The sequence below is a fragment of the Macrobrachium nipponense genome, chromosome 8 (assembly GCF_015104395.2).
Source record: "Macrobrachium nipponense isolate FS-2020 chromosome 8, ASM1510439v2, whole genome shotgun sequence".
NCBI classification, from domain to species: domain Eukaryota; kingdom Metazoa; phylum Arthropoda; class Malacostraca; order Decapoda; family Palaemonidae; genus Macrobrachium; species Macrobrachium nipponense.
Genome location: NC_087203.1, coordinates 98,142,153 through 98,165,300, shown reverse-complemented (window position 1 = coordinate 98,165,300; position 23,148 = coordinate 98,142,153). Strand labels below are relative to the sequence as shown.

General features: G+C 35.0%; 1 protein-coding gene and 1 long non-coding RNA gene across 2 annotated transcripts in view; both read left to right on the top strand.

Moving 5' to 3' along the window:
- Positions 1–6,819, top strand: part of LOC135222923 (uncharacterized) — a 105,279-nt gene extending 98,460 nt beyond the window's left edge. The window contains exon 4 of the long non-coding RNA XR_010316391.1: positions 4,962–6,819. This is a non-coding gene — a long non-coding RNA (uncharacterized LOC135222923). The remainder of the gene's footprint in view (positions 1–4,961) is intronic.
- A 55-nt stretch (positions 6,820–6,874) lies between these two features.
- The window catches only part of LOC135222921 (UDP-glucuronic acid decarboxylase 1-like), a 61,227-nt gene continuing 44,953 nt past the window's right edge, over positions 6,875–23,148 (top strand). The window contains exons 1-4 of the mRNA XM_064261353.1: positions 6,875–7,362; positions 16,189–16,466; positions 18,721–18,909; positions 21,245–21,341. Coding sequence (XP_064117423.1) covers positions 7,296–7,362; positions 16,189–16,466; positions 18,721–18,909; positions 21,245–21,341 — 631 coding nt within the window. The 5' untranslated portion in view covers positions 6,875–7,295. The remainder of the gene's footprint in view (positions 7,363–16,188; positions 16,467–18,720; positions 18,910–21,244; positions 21,342–23,148) is intronic.

Sequence of the window (23,148 nt, the reverse complement as noted above, 5' to 3'; positions counted from 1 at the left end):
CACACATATATATATATATATATATATATATATATATATATATATATATATATATATGTGTGTGTCTGTGTCTTTCTCCATAGTTGAACCCAACGCAGTTGTCTACATGTAATAAACAGTATAGAAATCATTATCCAGATTAACAGGGACGCAATGGATTTTTCAAGAAATAACCCCACCGTGGGAATGAACCAAGGTTTCTCACTGACGAGGCACGTTCGTTAAGAAGAAAAAAAAAAGAATTATTTGTGTAATGAGTTGATGTGATGCTTTTAAGGCCTCTTTGTAAGTGAATGAGGCGGTTGATGTTGTGGAAGTTGAAGAATGAATGCGCCAATGACGGTTGTATTACATTGATCTCTGAAGCCACCCGCTATCTATCAGGGGAAGGGGGGTCAATAAATATATATATATATATATATATATATATATATATATATATATATATATATATATATATATATATATATATATATTATACGTAGTATGTGTGTTTAAAAGAGAGAGAGAGATGAGAGAGAGAGAGAGAGAGACGAGAAGATGAAGAGAAGGAGAGAGAGAGAGAGAGAGATTCATAAACATTGCAGAAGGCAAGTATATATCGAATGTTTATCATTTTTGTACCCGCCTATTCCCTTTACTGTCAGCTTGTTTATAGCTTCCGCTGACGTGTTCGAATTGATATTATTATTTCCCTCGGAATTCCTCGAAGCGTTCGCGAGCTCGGTCCTCCAGCAGCTCGTTTAAAGGGCACCATATCATGAGTTGTTTGGTCAGTATACGGTCGAATCGATTGCCGACCTTTGCAAAGCAACCAGGGCAATGTTTGTTGTTGGTTGCGATACCTTCCGGGCGGCGTCTTGGTAACATTGATATTCATTTGAATTGCTCTGCTTTCTTCCTGGCTGGATATACCTTCCTAATCTCTTTATCCTTTCACATTTTATTTCCAGCAGTTTTTTTTAGAATGCCTTTTCTAAATACAAGATATGAAAATTTGTCTTTATGTTAAAAAATATCCACAATTATATATTAGATATGTATTTCTATGTAAAAATATAGACCAAAGACTTTCGAACACCTGAACGGTGTTCCTCACCAGTGTAACGTTACACTGATGAGGTGTTCGAAAGTCTTAATTCTATATTTTTACATAGAAATATATTTTTAATATATAATTGTGGATATTTTTTAACAATTTCTTTCACGAAACTGTGAATTTCTTAACATTTGTCCTAATGTTATTATATATGTTTCATAGCTAACACCGTTACGATGCCGGGAAATTAAAGCTTTAGTGTACCGTGGTGTATTTTGTCCATGTGAATATTATGTCTGAGAAACATGAAAATAAATTGTATAGTTACGTAACATTAACGATTTATACATACACATACACACACACGCGCACACACACACACACACACACACACACACACACACACACACACATATATATATATATATATATATATATATGATATATATATATATTATATATATAGAAATAATAAGAATAAATGTTTACACAAGGTCCCAAAGTTATGTATCTACTCAAACATGCATGATAGTTTTCGTCCAGGACAGACATTTCTGACCGATACTCCGTCATGAAATTGGTATATACTTTCATTATAAAGATATGCTACCAAACTTGTGAATTCTGACGAATATCACGTCGGTCAAAAGTCGAATGTTCGTTTCCCTTCAATCAACGTCTGCTTCTCGTTGTTTCTCAAAATAATGTTTCTTCTTCTTGAATCGGTACTGTTGTTATATAGTAGGCGAATTAACGCTTCTTTGTCAAGATAAATCGATACCTTAAATGAGAGAGAGTCCATTTAGGCTGTTGCAGATGTTTAATATAAATATATATATATATATATATATATATATATATATATATATATATATATATATATATATATATATATATATATATATATATATATATATATATATATATATATATATATATATATATATATATATATATATATATATATATATATATATATATATATATATATATATATATATATATATATATATATGTGTGTGTGTGTGTGTGTGTGTGTGTGTGTGTGTGTGTGTATGTGTGTGTGTATTGAAGGAGTAGCTATAAATAAGAGACTCCTTAACATTGTTAAAACAATGCGAAATTTCCTAAATTTATTTCTTGTGTATTATATGTCTTTATGTCTGGATAATCTGAAGCTCATAAATATTTTTAGATTTATTTTCTTTTACTTTCTTAAATTCTCTTTCTCTGCGGTGGTGAGGATTTTAGTGTATTAACTCTTATAATGAAGCCTATTTTACTTTGTCTTAGGTTTAAGTGCACATGTTTTCTACGGAGTATACATAGAACCGCTGAAAATGATCCTGAGGGTTTGCAGAGCTTGGCTATTTAAAATCTTAATATTCCTGTCGTATCGAGTAGAGTCATACCGGGTAGTACTCGGGACTTCATAATAATTCAGACATCCTGGACATTGCAGAACATGGAATACGTTCCCGAGCATTTCTGGAAATTATGGTTTCTTCAGAAAAAAATAATACTTGATTTTAGAGGAGAAAAATACTAAAATACCCTTATTGGGCCCGCATCTGCTGGTGGCAGGTGGTTTGGAGGAGCGGGCCGGGGACGTGCTGATCAACAACCTCACCCCCCCCTCCCCACTCCCCACCCAAAAAAAAAAAAAAAAAAAAAAAAAAGAGCAAGAGACATTTTTCATGAAAGAAGGTTTATGGGAAACTGAAAATAGGAAAATTGCAAGCGTTCGAAATAATTTCCCACAACACTAAAACTACAAAAAAAAATAATAATAATAATAAAAAAGGAAGAAAAAAAAATACATCTAAACATCATCATCGTCATCATTATATACCAGTTACGTAGGAGGAAAACGGTAGAAAATACAGGTGCATCTACCTACCTTACATGTGACTGAGAACAGGGTGTCGTGGCATGGTGAGGAGGAGCAGGAAAAGATGTATATTTTGCTATACGAAAAAAAGAAAAAAAAAACCTTCCGATGCGAAAGCGGTAAATGAATGAAGCTTCGAATAAGTAAGTCTTTAGGGAAATAAACGAAACCATGATTTTAGAACTTTGAATCACGTAACAAACGGCAGGAGCAAATACGATCGCCCACATACGTAAGCAGAAAGAATGAGTTTATAACAATCAACACTTGGTATAGAGGAGCCTTATAACTAATGCATTTCTGTAATAAAAGTTACAAGTGTGTAGATCTGGGAACACTTGCTGGCCATGTGGCATCCACTGTGATATCACGTTCACTTAATAACAAATGACTTATGTGAATGCTTTTCGGAACTGATACATCATCCAGAATTACATTCATGTTGAAAATTGTGAAATGAGATCCTGGACGTAAATCAGCCAATATTTAATAATAATATTATTATCTATCACAGTCATCCTATTCGACTGGGTGGTTTTTAAAGTGTGGGGCCATGGTTGCATTCTGCCTCCTTTTTATTATTATTATTATTATTATTATTATTATTATTATTATTATTATTATTATTATTATTATTATTATTATTATGTGTGCTGTTTCGTAGCACACTCTTCTGTTTGATTCCTGGAGCTACTTAACCATCTAGTTGTTCCCAGTTCCTTTTTAGGGATCTTGGGATCGTGCCCAGTGTTCCTATGAATATGGCTACAATTTCCACTGGCATATCCCATATCCTTCTTATTTCTATTTTCATGTCTTGATACTTATAAATTGTTTCTTTTTCTCATCTACTTTGGTGTCCCTGGTATTGCGACATCAGTGAGTGATACTTTCTTCTTGGTTTTGTCAATCAACGTCATGTCTGGTCTATTGTCACGTATCACCCTATCTGTTCTGATACCATGGTCCCAGAGGATCTTTGCCTGATCGTTTTCTGTTATTATTATTATTATTATTATTATTATTATTATTATTATTATTATTATTATTATTATTATTATTATTATTGAGACTGTCACACAAAATTAAGATACTAGAGAAGGCTTTTAGTTAGTATTTGAACTTCTCATCATTTCCAGCATAATATTCATAAAGTTCCTCAGACGATGATTCAATTATGCCGAAGTAGTAGTGCAGGTGTATCCTCCAAATGTTTTGTTGAGTGAAACCACATGCTTTGTCTTCAAGGTGTCGTTTTATAATTAATAAGTCCACATTAATCAACGTTGTTGTGAACCGCAATGATTGTCCATTAATTTCATTCGACTTCGACAAGTGAGCGAATACTCTGATTCTTTTATCATTAGATTTTCGTGGTTTTTGAAAATGACCAGAATAATGTAATCATTTGATTTCTTGTTGAGAAAAGAAATGTAATGCGTTAGTACTCACGCTAATTACTCTTTTATGAAAGTATCGGATTTTTAGTTGAGCAAAGAAACGTAATGCGTTGTGAATTATATCCATTAATGCCATGCCCATGATTATTACTGCTCTGCAATACAATTGATTTCTAAGTTTCTTGCTGAGCAAGATGATGTACTGTATAGTGAATTATGGTCATTAACTTATTTCTCATGGTAATAATTCTAGCAAAAATAGTTACACCATTGCAAATTTGCATTATTGTGCAATAGCAATTATAAAATTCCTCATCACATAAACTGGATTATATATATATATATATATATATATATATATATATATATATATATGTGTGTGTGTATATATATATATTATATATATATATATATATATATATATATATATATATATATATATATATATAATCCAATTTTACAAGTAGGTTGGCAATAGAATAAAACACTTCACGGACTTGTGAGTTACGTGAAATACTGTACAGATAATGCCGAGGGGCTATTGCTTCGATTTAATTTTCTAACATCGATTTTATACGAAGTTGACATTTTATTACGAAGTTGACAAAGTTGTAATTTTTTCGTTTTTCAGATAAGTTATAGACACACCAGTGACACTGACGATGGATAAATCAAGCCAGGAGAAGAGAAAATGTGGTGCAGAGAAAGAGCTGGAGCGAAAGAAAATGAGGCTTGCAATCAGTGCTTCAGAATGTGGAAAAATCTCTGATATTTTCAAGACTGACCCTAAACCCTGTTCACAGCTGGACAAATTGGAAGGTGAGACTTCATCATCTGCATCACCTATAGTCAGTGAAGTTGAACATGTGACACCAGTTATTGGTACATCGAAAATATCTACTACTGATTCCTGCCTGGAGGCACCGCTAATTGAAGTTGATATTCCAACTGCTTCTTCATCTGCATATCTAAGTTCGCCGATTCAGTCATTTCAGAGTGACGGTTCACTTGCTCCGACCTCAGACGACAGGTGCTCTTCGATCTGCTACTTTAGTAAATCACATGGATGGAGATGATGGACATTCGCAGTTTTGGAGTTACTATCCACATCAAAAGACTGACAAGCTGTTGTCAAGAGGTCATTCATACGAAAAGATGGTAGCAACCGATCCTGGCTGTCGTACAATGAGGAAATCATTATCTTCAATGTTCAGTGTGCACAGCATGTTCTAACAGTTCGGATAACTGCACTTTCATCAACGGCATAACTGATTGGAGACATGTATTTCCCACTTCCTCACACGCAGCCTTCGTGAAGAGGTGAAAAGAAAACGAGGGATAATGGAAAGAATTGTGGAGGTGCTCAAATTAATTGGGAAGCGAGGACTGAGCTACAGAGGAACCAATGAAGAAGCAGCGCGCACACTGGAGAGTGTCGAGGCCGACCATGGAACTTCTCTAGAGGTCATAAAGCTACTTAGGAAGTAGCAATGATTCCAGAACAGATCAGCATCTGACAGAAGTCATTCAAAACAGTAAGCAGCGACATAGTGAAGTAAAAAGTTCACGAGGACGTTGCTCTCTGGTTACTTTGCTGTCAAAAACACCTGTTAATTCTGTTATCACAATCATCGAGACAACATCCGTCAGTGGATCTCTTCAGATATTAAAGACATGTTTGCTGTGGAGCTTTATCTATTTAATTATATTTATTTATTTATTTTTCAACAGTTTAATTATCATAGATATTATCTAAAATAGCGAATTACGTTCCTACATAGACCTCAAAATACCCCTAAAATTGCTTAACATCGCTTCGCTCGCCACTCACTCTGAGTGAAAAATGCCCGGGCCGCTTTAATTAACATCCCAGTCCGCCCCTGAAATTTAACCACATGACGATAGATTCCGAGAGCTTCATACTCTCTTTTGCTCTCATTCAGCATCCACACTCCAACTTCTCAAATGAAGTAATGGATCAACAATAGCTTCTCAGTCCTAAAAAGGCATTGTAAAACTATATGCTTAAGAATTTGTGAGATTTCTTCCTGGGTATAAATATGTTCAGTTGCTCGGTTGTATTGTAAAATGCACGTCATCATATATCACTTCATCTTATGAGTTTTTATGCCATCATAGCTTTACATTCATTGACATAAACGCCTGTTGACTTCACTTTCATATCTCTTCCAACACACTTCTAACTCCTTTCGCCAGTTTTGGGAATTTCTCTTTGCTGTCATCACTCACAACTGTATCTTAACAAAAGAAAGAAAGAAAAAAAACAATTATTTCACATCTCTATCATCTAATAATTGATTTTTAAGAATAGCTATATGTGGATAGTTTGAATACATTATTCTGTACAGTAGTGAATATCGGTTAATCTATTATTCTGCAGTATAGTGAACACTTGTTAATTTATAATTCTGAAATATATGATTGCCAGTCTGTTTATTATATTTAGTTATATATGCACGCGCTTGTATGCTTTCAGCGCAACTCAACATAAATCTCTTTGACATCAGAGGTCGGAACTAAGCCCTTGTGACACCTGGTGAAGTAAATTGTTGGTATGTTGGATTAAAATATGAAATCTTATACCTATTAAGGAGAAGGAAAAATAAAGCAAGAAACAATCTTTTTTATTGACTTCTCTCGCGACTCCGTAAGGAGAACCCGACAAACTTCTTCCTCCGTGTGTTCGCGAGACCTCCGGTCGCAGTGAGTGAGTGAGAGTGGTCCGCCAAACAACAACAAACTGACTCCCAACTTCTTTCTCTCTCTCCCTCTCTCGCTCCCCGACGTCACCCAGGTGAAATCAAGTTATAATTCTCCAGACTGCTGGTGTCGCCCAATGCATTTACAGGTGCGAGAGGAGTTTTAAAACAGATTTGAAGAGAACACGTCACCAGCCCATCATTATTATTTGGAAGTCCGAAGGGAGAGGGCCTTGAGGGAATCGATGGTGAAACTGAAGACGATGCGGAGGTGGTTTTCATCTGTCACTCTAATTGCGTTTGCATTAGCAGGTAGGCCCACCTTTGCAATGTCATTTGGATATTTTCTTTGACCATTATTGACTATTGTGTGATGTTTATTTACTTCGTTAGTCATTGAACTTGTGACATTAATTTGGGACTGATGTATAACTCAGTTCTGGTGTACCTAGAGCCTAGGGTACCCATACCTTGGTAGCCCAAGTTCCGTCATTTAGCCTAGGTACTATATAGTACCAAGTATATATATATATATTTTTTTTTTTCATCGTGTTGTAGTTCATATTTCACTTAGGCCTGTCATACTGCACCCTCAGGACTAGGACAGATCAAAGTGAGATTTGTGCTCGAGCCTGTTCTAAGATGGCATATCTCAGGGTAGCCTACGTAAGTCTGAAAGTCAGTGCTGGGGGGGATTGCCCATTTCGTCACCAGTCCGGGTATTTCTACAGAAGCAATCCGCGGTGGCCTAGAATATGGCAATTGATGTTTTCCTATGTTATTTTACTTACTGAACAAGAATTTAAAGTAATATTTATTTGGATGACTGTATTAATCCCCAGGGTCCAGTACTAAAAACGGCGAAATACATTGGACGCCCCAATCCCTAGTGGATGTCGTATCCGCGGTTACGTTCCTTGCAGTTTGTGCAGAACTATTCTTTAGAATTACCCTTCAAAAAACTTAACCGCGGATACGACATCCACTAGGGATTGGGGCGTCCAATGTATTTCGCCGTGTTTAGTACTGGCCCCTGGTGGTTAATTACAGTCGTCCGAATAAATATTACTTTAAATTCTTGTTCAGTAGGTAAAATTGCATAGAAAAACCGCAACTGCCATAGTCTGGGCCGCCGCGGATAGGTACCCTAGATCTACCCCAGTCCGGTTCGACACCACTTTTTGAACCTGTTTCACCACCATCATTTGAGCTTGGGTAGATCTAAGCCGGTATTCCTCAGCTAGCTAGACTACATATGGCAGTTGTTTTTCTATAGAATTTTACCTCCTGAAGAAGAATTTAAAGTAATTTATTTTTGCCTGGCTGTAATTAACCTAGAATTTACCTTTGAACTCTATCCTACAGTAAGGGGGACCCAATGGGAATGCTTAATCCACAGAAGTATTGTAGTTACCGCCTTGAGGAATAAAATAGAGATAATGGATTAGATTGTGTCTAATCCATTTTGGATGTTTCAGGCGAACCTGGCAAGTGTCACATAGATAATTAGAGCGAGTGTGGCTGCCCCAACACACTATATTCCCTCCCTCACTCTCAACCCGCTTCCCTTCCTTCTAATTAATTGTAGCGGAAACAACCGACTGGACTGGCCAACTCGCTGACTACCGCGTATTTGGTCACCCTGTGAAAAAGTACTTTAACACGTCCTGACACCGGAGATGGTCATCAGTCATGAGTTGTTGGTGGTGATAGCAGGAGCTCAAGACCTCTACTCTCCTTTTGAAGTAAGCATTTTCTCCAAAGTTAGAAATTAAGGCCATATTTTAAGATTTAAACAGAGGTTAATGAAAAGTGTGGCCAACGCAGTGCACACTACCCCCATGACGCTTTTGAAATTTTTACTTACAATGAAAAAAGTTTAGAAGATTGACGCCATCTCGATATTTGCGGAGTCGCTTGTGTCAACAAACTTCCCATTTCCTGTGCAAAATCCGCACACCAATTGTACCCATAGACGTTGGGGCACTTTCATCACAACAATCGTAAACGCGACCTCTAACCAGTACTTATCCAAGGGAACTACGGCATTCTTTGCGGCATTTTGCTCTCTTCAATTGTTTATCAGTGTTGTCAATTGGTATGTGTTTACCCTCCAAACTAGGTATAAGACTTACACAAAACCGGGGAAATAAGTGAAATTAGCGTATCTATTTGTAGTATACGTATATGCATTTTACATCAATTTTATCATTACTGCATTACTATGACAACTAGAATTTATGGAAACAGTTTGTAAATGCATCGGCGTATGTCTGAAGCTCCACTAGATTGGCAACGATGAGTCATTTTTCGTCGCGTTGCCTGCTCCTAAGTAACATCAGAAATATTTCTAATTTTTCAGGGTTAATTTGGTTGCAAATAAGGGATAATAGACGTGAATTAAATAAACATTTTGAAGTAACAAAGTAAAGTTAAACTAAATAATCAGTAAAGTAAACAATTAAGGGAATAAAGCTTTGCACCTCATAAAGAGTGTAGTCGTCTGCTGCTCATAACTGTGTTTGTGGAGTGAGTGCTTAGGAACCAGGTACAGCAATGTGGTTCAAGTACAATTTGGAGTGAATTAAGACCAAAATGTGTTTAATTACAATCAAATAAGCACTGTGGAGTTTCAGTTGTGATGGCAGTAAGAATAAAACCACCGATTACAAGGTAAAAATGAAATCAGTTCAAACCATGACCCCGGGAATAAAAAGTTTCATACTTTCACTAATATAGGCAACAAAATTTTGTTTTATTGTGCTGATTACAACTGCAATCTTGGGTAAGATCAATAAACATTACATATGTACGCTAACATTGTTCAAATGAGTGCTGGGAAAGATGGATTGTCTGTGGTTAGAATGGCCAGTCACGCGATTGCCGCCATATTGGATTTCAAAACTGCCTTGAAAACATATTTTACGAAGAGCTCACATGCTTATTTTAGTTCATATGGGGCTTTTGTATATCACATTATGTTGACGAAACTTCAACCTTTTGAATGGTATGCTTAAAGTTGTAATTGTATTCTTGTTTCACCAATTAAATATTGAGTGAATAAGGCCTGGCCACGCAATGACGATGGATCGTCTGCGGTTGTTTACCCTATAGTATAATTAATTGTATTTTAAAAGTTTTTTGGAGGACAAGAACTGTTTAACAGTTTATTACGTTTGTCGTATAATGTAGCATAATTACGTAAGTTGCTTTGGAGGACAAAAACAGTTTATCAGTTTAGCAGTTTATTACATTTGTCTTACAATCTAGCATAATTTCAGTGGGAGCGCCTCGGTGGCGTGATCAGTATGGTCTTGACCTGCCACCTTGGTGGCTGCGAGTTCGATTCTTGGCCATTCCATTGAGGAGTTAGAGATGTGTATTTCTGGTGATAAAAGTTCACTCTCTGTGTGGTTCGTCACGTAAAGCCTTTGGGCCCGTTGCTGAATAACCCCTGGTTCCATGCAATGTAAAAACACTATACAAAAAAAAAAGAAAAATAGTTTCAGTGGAACACTAAACCCATACAAGCACTGTAATGAATGCCCTAATTAATGAATATCAATGTACTGCACAAGAGAGAGAAAAAAATAGGAGATTGGAGGTATATTGTCGCAGTCTAAGGAAAGCAGGATTAATAATGATGAAACAGATTTCAGAATGGAGTATTTTGGTGATGAGATGGGTTTTTGGTGATGAACTGGATTGATTGGTGACGAAATGGGGTGGATCCGCTATGTTTGGCTGACCTAACCAGACTTTGTGTACCTAACCTAATTTATGTCGCCCCCAAGTAACTTAAACTTTAATACTAAAGTGTTGTGCCCTGGCATAACCTCTGGATCCCCCCAGTAACACTATCAGATACAGAATGGTAGGACAAAATTTAGAAGGTGAAATTACCAATGCCTCACCCTGTCTCCCTGCTCTGCATACTACTTGTGAAAAGTCACAGACTTGGAGGACAAAAACAGTTTAACAGTCTATTACATTTGTCTTACTGTGTAGCATAATTACATAAGTAGCTTTGGAGGACAAAAACAGTTTATCAGTTTAACAGTTTATTACATTTGCCTTAAAATGTAGCCTAATTTCAGTGGAACGCTAAACCCATAAAAGTACTGTAGTAGATGCCCTAATTAGTGAATATCGATGTACAACACAAGAGATAGAAAAAAATACAAGGTTGGAGGTGTATTATCGCAGTCTACAGAAAGCGGAATTAATGATGACGAAACAGATTTCAGAATGGAGTATTGTTGATGATAAAATGGGTTTTTGGTGATAAATTGGGGTGTATCCGCTACGTTTGGCTAACCTTACGAGACTTCATGTATCTAACCTAATTTAGGACGCCCCAAATGACCAATGTCTAACCCTGTCTCCCTGCTCTGCATACTACCTGTGAAAGTCACGGACTTGTAGTGCCTCTGTATACTAGTATTCTTGTTGCCAAAATTGGAGACTACTACATCAGCCTGATTCTCTCCTGTCTCCATCTGAGTTAGGCTGTTTATCATAATTTTTTTATGCTTTTTAAGTCTTTTATTTATATCTGTATGTTGTTTTTCATTCATTTCTGAGCAACTGGTACTAAACATAGCTCCTATTTTGCTTGTTAACTATAAGGCCGTGGTAGTAGTTTGCAATTTTTCCCTGTTGTCCTTATTGCCTAAAGGTTATGTAAGGACAAAATTGATTTACTGCTCTATGTGCAGTGTAGGCAAGCTTGGATAGATGCTAGCCTAGGCTGTCATCCAGAATGCATGTCAAGCCACTATGTTGTAACCTGTCATTGGGGCTGTAACTATTGAGTCTTACCTACAGAATAACTTTAATAAATGTTGCATGAAATTTAATCATTCTTAACCAGAGGACATAAATTAGTTGATTATGTAGCTGCGCATAGATGTAATGAACAGCTGTCTGCTGCAGTGGGATAGCCATATATGAATACTGTACAGTCACCTCTCAATTAATGCGTGTTTAATTAATGCGTTTTTGATTTAATGTGAGCTAGAAAATATTTTAAAATGTTATAAAATGCGAAAATGTCGATTTAACGCGAATTGGCGCCCTCAAGGATATGATGCAGAGAATTTGGGAAGGACTAGACATCCTGGAGGCGAATGATTTTAACATAACGAGAAGTGCAACTGTAGCAAGAAAGGTGAGGGGTGACTTAAATTGCTACACCGTGATGCTAGAGAACAGGAAGAAGGCAACGCAGACCAAACTGGACCAATTTTTCAAGAAAAACCCAAGACCACAGTAGAAAAAGACAAGAAAAAGAATCAGAAGAAGAGTGAGGGGGTGAGGAGAAACAGCCAAGGTGTAGGGTGGCGCGTGCTGCAGACGACAGCCGTTGACATAAACAGATACATAGTAGAGTGCACTGTATGTATTTATTAATAAAGCAACAGACTTTTGTACTGTATTTATTAATAAAACGAAAGACTATTTATTAATAAAGCTAAAGATTTTTTTTCTAATGTTCTTTTTTGTCTCTCCTACATATTATTATAGTATTAATAATACAGTACAGAGTTCCCCAAGTTCAGGAACATGACCCCCCTTATTACTGTTATTTCTTATGGGAAGAGTATTTTTAAATAATCCGTTATCAATTAATGCGCGCTCTGCAGGAATGTAACCCTTGCGTTAATTGAGAGGTGACTGTACACACTACATACTATTAAATTTGGGTATGGTAGTTATGCCAGTTTACACTCTGTGCTATAATTGAAACCTACTTTACCTAAATTAAAACTAATAAGCATTTGAATATCAGACTAGCCTATGGTAACAAAAACAGTTTGGCTTTAGTACAGTCACAACCCGACTTATGAATGAGCTATGTTCCTGATGGCCATTCGTAAGTTGATTTCTAATATGTACATATTGTAACATTTGTTAATGTTTACATTCCCTCTGGAATCATAGGTTATACTATTTTCACTGTGCGTCATTTTAAATTTTGTATTTTTTCCATGCTTTGAGAGTTATGAACGTGAAGGGAATTTCACAGGGGCAGCATCTGCACCACAAAGTAATAATGCACACTACCAACTATTGACAAATACATACTAAACATAGGAATATTTACAATCTCATGATTGTAAGAAGAATATGTTGTAGTTAATCACAAGAATATATACTTGGGATGATCAGGAAAGGGGTTCAGGGAACAGGTTCTTCTGTTCTTTACAAAAATTCTCACTGGCAGAATAGTCAATCAGAGCAAAATCTGAACTTTTGGGTGGCAAAGGAGATCACTTCATCCACATAATTTTAACTTGTGACCCTATCTGCTTGTTTGTAAGTTTGTTTGTAAGTAGGGTGATGACTGTACTGTATACAGGCAGTCCCCGGGTTACGATGTTCCGAGGTTAAGGTGCTTTTCAATTATATTCATCAGAAATTATTTCCAGGGTTACGACGCCTACAACGCTTATCTGGCAGAAGAAATATGACACCAAAAATGCAAAATAATCAATATTTGAAGGTTTTTTTGATGCAAAATGCAATAATAATGCAGTTTACATATTTCTGAATGCACCCAAAGCATTAAAAGTAAGGTTTTCTTAGGATTTTTAACGATGTTCCGGTTTACGACGATTTTCGGGTTACAAAGCGTCTCAAGAACAGAACCCCCGTCGTAACCCGGGGACTGCCTGTATACGAAAACATTTACATTTTAGTAATAATTAGACCTCGCCATATGCTTGAGGCTTGGCATTGTACTCTTTCTTGTCTGATTCATTTTGAATCTTTTGTTGAGGGATTTCTGCTGATACAATTAGAGTACTGATTGATTTATGAAGGTAGGAGTTGGGTCTGCAGTATTTACGACTAATTAAATGTGCCTCCAGTATCCTTTCCTGCGATGTTTTAAAAGAAGTTGGTGACTCAGAGGTTTAGTTTACCGAGATCTGAGCATTTGCAAATTAAATTAAATGAGCAAACTGGTGACATCTCTCTTAATAGGCAAAAGATCCTGGCAGGTATGCTATTTATAGAAGGTTCCGACTAAGAAAATGGTATTGGATATGCTGTAATCCACAAGGATGAATCATATGTAGCAAAATTAACCAAATGTGTGTCCATATTTACTGCAGGGTTGACAGTATTAATTAAGGCTTTAGAATTAATTGTAAATAGATAAGGAAAATGCTTCATCCCATACTGGCTCAAAAGTGCATTAGATTCTCAGTTTTTTAACAGTCACTCTTTAGTCTAAAACCCTCTAGACCGGGTCTTTTCACATTTCTCGTTGACATGGAACTTCATTTCTGCTGGGTTCCCTCTCATTTGGGGATTTGTGGTACTGTGGTAGTGGACAGGGAAGTGAAAGATGACATATGATCATGTATCTGTCCACCACTGGCATGAAAAAACCAGTTTTGTCATACATTTAAAGGAAGTATCAGGAAGGGTGGCTGTCCCCTTTCTTGCCAATATGTAATAGGAAATTTCAAAGCCTTGGGGATAATATTAAGACTGCTTCGGGGGCTTGTATCACACTGGGGAGGGACTAGAGAAGCCAAGAGTTACATCCCACAGACTGATCACTGTATGGTTACAGAGGTAGATTTGTTTTGTTATGAATTTAGTTATGCTTTGTCCTACCTGAGCAGGATATTGTTATAATGTAACAGTGGAAGGTGAGAAGGAAGTAGGCTAAAGTGGGGGTATGAAGTTGACTTCTATTGCTTCTGTGGCTGACCAAAAGGTGTTCATCAGCTGATTGGTTGATAGTAGTATACCTTTGTTTGACATGATGGTAGACAGTCAGTTGCAGTAACCTGGCTAACCTGATTTGCAGGTTTTCAGATTGGAAAGGAATAGCATTATTTCATGGTTTTGCTTTCTTAGAGAGTTTGAACCAAGTGCTGTTGCTTGAAGAAGCACAACTGGTGTTAACTAGGGTTGCTGTTGGTCATGTTCTATGGAACATTATAACTTGGCATGTCATACCTTTTAACTTTTAACATAGCAAGTCAATTCATAATTTACTACAAATGTGGGAGGGTGTCAGGTCCTCTCAAAGGAATAACTCCAACCCTTCCATGCATAATGACTGAAAAAAAATTCGGTCCATCTACAGCACCTACATTGGAACATATATTTTAATAAGTTATCATTCCACATTTATGTGATTTCTTGTTAGAAGGCACAATGAAGTGCATAATTCTGCTCCAATCTGGAGCCTTTGTCTTCTTCATTGTCAGGACCCTTGATAAGTCACTTGTGCTTCCTTGAGATGCGGCACATCCGCAATCTCAGACTTAACAATGATGACACTGTTGTGGACCACTGAAAACTAAGCCCTCATGATACCCTGTTTGCAATAAAGTAGTTTGACATTGCATTAATCAAATGTTGTAATGGGGTTAAGCTGTTCGCAGTCTGCATAAAGTTGATGATCAATTGACATCAAGACCGTGGATATTGCCATATATTTTACCATTAGTAATTCATTGTGACCCACATCTGTTTTAAATGTATTTATTAATCATTTTTTACTGTTTTGTTGAAACCATCCTACAATGTTAAAACAATAATTAAGTAGTAAACTGTTAATTGGTTTATTTTTTGTACATAAATAAAGAAACTCCCAACTTTTCTGTAACCTTGAAGAACTTTAATGAATATTGAATAGCTGAAAACTAATCCTTTTTCTGAAGATAGGAGGAATATTTTAAGTAAATTATAGCTGTGTATTTAAGTTATGCAGTAGAGTGAAGATTAATCTTTTCTTGAGAGGAGGGAATTGGGTCTATTATTTTAAGATTTTGGCAAATATATTATTGTAAGATGTTAATTTTGAAAAAGACTTTTCAGTTAGATGTTTTAGTTGGGTTAAGTTACTGATATTTGTATGTCTAACAGTACAGTATTTAATAGTGATAATAATACGTATATGTACATGCAACATTTCATTCTAAAAATAGACTTCCATACCATTTAATGTTGTGGGGCATTGTCCTATGTGATATACAGTTTTAAATACTAGTTTAAGAGATAGAAGAGTAAAAATCAACTAAGAGTACAGAAATATAAAAAACTATCAAGCTAATTGATTAATGTACTGTCTTGTTAAGGAAAACTATTTATATAAAGAAATTTCCCTTTTAGTGATATTCAGCTGGAGTTTGGTGTCGTCGAAGACTTCAGATGATATTCATAGAAAAGCTAACCAGATTGACTACACAGAATCTCAGCATCAAACCTCCCACCAATTTGATAATGATGCTCAACAGCAAACATTGGCTAAACATGGAATTACTAACTTGGATGACGCAGCATCTAGAATTAAAGAACTTGAAGAAAGACTACGGGAAATTGAGTTCCGTATTCCAAAGAAGTATCCTGAAGTGAAGTTTTTAACATACAAAGATAGAAAAAGGATTTTGGTAAGTGTATCCTACTTTTAAAGAATTGTATGGACCATTTCATTGTTTTGAAATAGAGAAGAATTCAACATTACTTGTTCAGTTCTGCTCATAGTAGTTTTATCACTGATGTTTGATAATTTATTTTATTCCTGTGACTTTCATTTCGTATGAGTTACTTGTAAAGTTTACATGATATAGTGGACCTGAAATGGCAGTCCTCTTATCATGAACTGGATTTCCTTGATCATTGTACAGTACATTATGTATATATTGCTGTAGTTATGTAAGTGGTAATCATCTTCTATCTGATACTGAAACTGTTAGGGAATTGAGGGGGAATTTGCTGTTTAACATTTGCAAATATATTTACTAATTACTTTTGTGTATTTTGAAGCCATACAAGATTCCCAACCTCCTATATTTTGTCAGGGAACACTTAAAGTTTATAGTGTTTAAGAATTTAAAATTGTTTTGAAATCTATGGTTACATTGTGCTATAAAAATTTCTAGACAAAATGTCCAACACAGATTGAGGGGGAAATCCTATTTATTAACCTCTTACTTAATTACTACTGTACAGTATTAAGTAATTTTAAGAAAAGTAAACTCATCGTTATAACAAAACATTTCAGAAGAGGAGAATTACTGGCACTGTTGATCTTACACTAGTAAACTATGACAAGGTTTGCTCATGTCAACCCTAATAATAATGTGTACCTTACATACAAAGGAATCCCAGTTGCACCAATTTATACTCGTTGAGATTGAGGTCCCCCTCTCTCCTCCCCCAATTGTGCTTACTCATATGCTATTGTGACAGCCCCACTCTTCATTTTTCTATGCAGTTCCATAAAGTGAACATCATCATCTTGTCTCCATCCAAGACCTGCATTTTTTGTTTTATTTGCTGCTTCTTTTCAGTAGTAGTATTCATTTCATTATCATTCTCACTCTCATTTTTGTATTCAGTTTTTAGGAGTATCTTCTTGCAGAGAGCCAGCTCCATCCCTGATCTTTATTCTTTCCCAATTTGGTATACATGTTTAGGGAATTGCCTTTGCATCCCTAGTTTTTTCTTTTCCTCTTAGGCCTACAGAGTTCTTTCTTTCATGACTTGAGTAAAAGTTAACTTTGTAATTGCTTTGATGTATAGTTTTCTTTATATTCCCTGAAGTCCGATGCATTGGCACCTCAGCTTATCTGATTTCGTTATCAGATGTCTGAATATAGAAAATGTTTGAATTGACAAACAATGTAAAGATAATCGCTTCTGTTCCTTTGATAGAGTATAGTATAAAGCGACATTTATGATGATGGAAGCATTTAAACCTCTCCAGGTTATACTTGATAAACTAAAAAGGTTAAAGCAACAACCCCATATCACTTCCCAGCTGTCATCATAGTCTGCTCCTTTTGTTATCCAAACTTGTTTTCCTTGACTTATCTGACTTTTTCAGCTTTAAAATATAATAATCCTTACCATGTGCACTTTCATCAGAGGGTCAATAGTCTGGTGCCTTACACATCATCACAGTGCCTACACACTCACTTCAATGCATTATCTGCTCATCATCTTAGGCATTGTGTTGAATCATTGAACCTTCATAATTTATCATGGGTATAGCAGTGAAAAGGAATTGAAAAGCAGGCCGAGATATCACTTAGCTTAAGCAAATTTTCTCATTTCCTGCAGGTACACCAAATAACATTCATTAGTACAGTGTGTTTTATCTGATCTTACTTCTTACAGAATTAAAAAAACAATAATTTCATTGTTTTTAGTTTGTTGCTCCAAAGTCTCTTTGGCATTTGGCTAAAACATCAGAATCCCTTGCAAGAGAGAGAAGGAAACATAATTTATAATATTGTATAGTGATGTAACCTGTTTATTGTCTATTTAATGATTAACCTGTGGCATATATTTTATGGTTCAGTATGTAAAGTATAAAGAAAGCAATATATAGTGCTTGTGGATGCTTCAATATTGTCTGTGGTGGGTTCTGGAACAATTATCTATTGCAGATAAGGGATGGGTACCACTCTATATAGCATTGTGTTGTGTGTTTAAACAGTGACAAATGTTACAGATGTATTCTTTTAGTAATGGTGACATTAATTGTTATCTCAAGATTAACTTGTGATCATACTGATATATGAAGTATCAAAGAAAGACTTGTCATCATAACTGAAGGTATTAATGTGTCTGTAGCTATTCAAAAACCTTTCATTTTCTTGTGTAATGATTTTTTTTAACCTATTTTACTTGCTATAGATAACTGGAGGTGCTGGATTTGTTGGATCACATCTCACTGACCGTCTTATGATGGAAGGTCATGAAGTTATTGTTGTTGACAATTTCTTTACTGGAAGAAAGCGCAACGTTGAACACTGGGAAGGTCATGAAAATTTTGAGCTTATTCATCATGATATAGTGAATCCCATTTTCATTGAAGTTGATCAGGTAGGAATATGAAGTAAAGAGTTCTCTTATTTTTCTGTGTATGTAAATGTAATTTGGGTTTAAATATTTCTATTGACGGATTATAATAAAAAGGGGAACTGCTACTTATTATAATTAATGTATGTGATGATTTGCTTGTTTACAGGTTTTCCAGTAGAATGTTAATATATTATTTTAAGATTTTTCATAGGAATAGAGGACAGAATTTTAAGTCCATGTAGGTATATATTTCACAGTGGTGATTGCCAAATTACTTTGAAAATTATGTACAGTAGTTTTCAGCAATTTTGGAGGTGCCATTTCAGCAATTGTTGATAATCCCTACATCTTAAGCAAATGCAAAAATAATTTTTTGGTCAAGATTTTGTTATCATGTGCAACATTTTCACTATCAATTGATTTTAAAAACTGTGAAAATTGACCCTCTTTGGCCATGTAGATGACATGCTCTATGTGGAGTTTACAACTGTGCATTCTTACATATGTGAATGTTCTTCATTTGAAAGGTGATGAAATAGACCTAAAATCGAAGTAGCCTATGCAGCTGAATTTGCAGTTGGTGAATACATTTGAACATGCTAATTAGCTAGATATAGGCTAGAATTGTCATTGTTCATGAACAATCTATGCCTTTTGTATGGCTTCTGATTTTTTACTTGGTATTTCATTATTATTGAGAGTAAATTGTTCTAGCTTCATGTTATAAGAAATTTTACCATTGATAATTACTGTGGAGTTGGCAGCCATGATGATAGTGATCATAGGTTAAAGAATTTAGTCATTTTTCTGTGTCAGTGCAGTTACATACTCCAGATAAATATTCACAATCCAATTATGGTCGTGTAGCCTTTGGGGAATCTTCCTTTAGTCCTCTAGAAAATTTAGGTTATCGATATAATCCTTACTGTTGATATACTGGGTAAACCAGATAGCTTGTTTGGACATTCTTGTACAGGTGTATCATTCTTTTGCTGTTGTCCCTCTCAAGTAAATAGCTTCTCTTCTTTCACTTATTCAATAGAGCAGCCACATTCACAACTTGTATGATAGCTTCCTGATTGATTTTAGAGAATACTGGCCCTGTCATTTTATATATAGTTTCCTGATTGATTTTAGAGAATACTGGCCCTGTCATTATATATTAGCAATCTCCGATGTGTGTGATATACTGATTTACTCTCTCTCACCTTTGTTTGACCATCTTGAGATGTAATTTTATGACATGCCTTCATCGTATAGTGATCCAGTCATCCACCTGCAGGTCGAAAGGGAGACTGTTAACAAAAGATGAAGTTGAAATATGTAATCTAGTAATTATTTAGTCTGGCTTCCAAGCACTCAATACTTTGGTCTTTCAAGATGATTACATACTTTATATGTCATCTTCGGGTGATGGAATCTTATTGTAAGTGGTGGATCCAAGGGCTGAGGTTGTACATAGGGTTTAGACTATAATTTTGAACTATGTGATGAATGTATCTTATGTGCAGAGTGGTCAAGGTCATGTTTTAAAGGCCAGATTTCACAAGAATTTAATCCTGTCCTTAAATTTTAAATTAAAGCAGATACAAATTTCATTTTGAGCATGCAATAGAGTAGGTATTGAGGTCATTCTAGGAGGCCAAACCACAAAACGATTTACGACTACTATGGGTATTTTGCCAAACAAAGACATTCTATTTTTTTGTTTTATTTTATCAAGTACTATAATAATAAGAACTCAATTCCCAAGTATGTGGATCATGGTATCAACTAGGTTTCGCAATAAGTGTACCGACCTTGATTTTTGTAAGTTCTCTTATGTATCAAAGGAAATATAGTAATTTATAATATTTAGGATATGTATGCTGTATTTGCCTCTCCCCTTTATTTTCAAGACTTTAAATTGTGAAATTTTGTGACATATCCATTAGCTAACCATAATTTTGATTCCATAAAACTTTTTTATTATATTTGAAGAGGGAGGGAAGGTATGTCAGGTGTGGATTTCTTGCTTTTTAATTAGGCTATGTCAAATATTAATTTAAATATTTGAGTGAAAGGTTTGATAACCTTCATATTTCTAGAATATGTACTAGTGTATCACATTCGGAGGCTTACTGTTATTTTTAGTTTGCTTAAGTAAAATTTTCTTGGGTACTATTTGGTAAGGCTTACTGTACACTTGTATTGTTGAAGTGTACATTTATGTGAAATTATCATGGGGGAAAATTGTGAAGTTTTGATAATTTATTTCTTTGTTAGATAACTATCTTTTGTTGTGTAACCTCCGAACACTGATATTCAATATACTACATCAGTGTTATTTGATGTTCAATAATTTTTTTGTCATCAGATTTATCATTTGGCAAGTCCTGCTTCACCACCACATTACATGTACAACCCAGTGAAGACCATAAAAACTAATACTTTGGGGACCATCAACATGCTAGGTAAGGGTGTTAAAGTGTACTACGTCTTTTTTTACTGTTGAATAGTGTAGCAGGGTATAATTTCATTTCTTGTAGTTAGATATTCAATCTTTTGTCATTTTTGTCATGAACCTATAATTACAGTGTATGGGAATTGGGAATTGTTAAAATATTTGTTTGAGAGCAGAAATTGTAATGTTTAAATATATATGTATATATTGAGAATACAGTAACCCCTCCATCTTTTGTACTTCCCCTGCATATCTGCATTATGCCCATGTCTCTCACAAACAACACACACACAGTTTTTAAGGGGCAGTACTGTATTATGTACATGTACTCGAAGTGAAATCTACACGGTATTCATTTAAACAAAAGTTACAATAATGAAAATGAAATGAAAAGTAATTGAAATAAAAAAAATAAAAAGCATAAGAAAATTATTTATCACACACAGTTGTACAGTACTACTATAATTTATTAAATTTTAGGTCACAACTTTTCTACGTTACTTGTAATCTGGTCATTGTGTTGTTATTTTCATGCATTGTACATAGATATAATTCATTATACATACAAAAGTACAGAAGCACGTACTCGTACACAGGCCATATTGGCGTAAAGGATAGGCCTTTTTTTTTTTTTTTTTTTTTTTTCCAGATGATGTTCCATATCTCTCAATACATTTTCCAGGCTGAAATCTAACATTCATAAATGTAATTGTGTATAAGTAGCAGAAGATACACATCATATACTTTTACTGACACCTTATTAAAATTAAAAGTACAGAAAGAGCACAAAAGACATACGAAAAGAATTTGAATTAAAACCAAAACATCAAAATATTTTAATTAAAACTGAACATTAAAATATGGTAGAGGGCCAATGCAACATACAGGACACCTTCCCACACCAGTAGTGCGAAAAGGACTGACACCAGGTACAGAAACAAGTGATTAACTAATGAATAGTTGGGTAGAGTATGTTGTTGATTAAGAGTGGGGACTGTTAATCATGACAGATTCAAGAGAAGTTGATTTGTCAATAATTTGGTTTTTACCTATAATACTAAAGTCTTTAGGATCTGTGTATTTTGCAAGTTTTTCTATGGTTTCTGATATTTGACTGATCAGGATTAGACAAATGATTACCTGTTCTGTAGCTAACTCCTTAATGAGAGGAGATCCAGACTTTTAGCTTATGTCGGGAGTGATTTATAAAAACAATTGTCCAAGATGGGACCTTGTCTCATATGTCAGATGTACCAGCCTTATTTCAATGTTCTGTTTTTAATTCAAATATTTTTATATTTTGGTTTTAATATAAATTTTAAACCTTTTTGTATGTCTTTTGTGTTCTTTAATTTTAATTTTACTATGGTGTTAGTAAAAGTGTGTGCACATTCCACTACTTATACACAATTACTCTTATAACTGTTCATAATTTCAAGACATATGAATTGTCGGCATCTGAATAAATAGGGTATAGAAAAGCGTGCTTATCCTCTACTCCAATATGGCTTATTCATTATACACTTACCAGACCAGTATACGTATATACAATATCTTTAGATGTATTGTTTTGGTGATGATAGTTTCAGTAAGATAGGCTAGTGTGATAAAATTCTTGATTAACATTTTCCTCGCTAGTGTTACCTTTTTTTGTTGCTTTATGTTTAATATACATTTCTTATTAAAGACATGAATAATTTGCATTTCTTAAGTCTCTACAATTTTTTAAAGTTAGTGTGTATTTTCATAGGCTATCTAAGGCTGTGATAAGGTTTTTGGGTAAGAGGTAGCATTGCCTGTGCCATCCTAGTCATTAC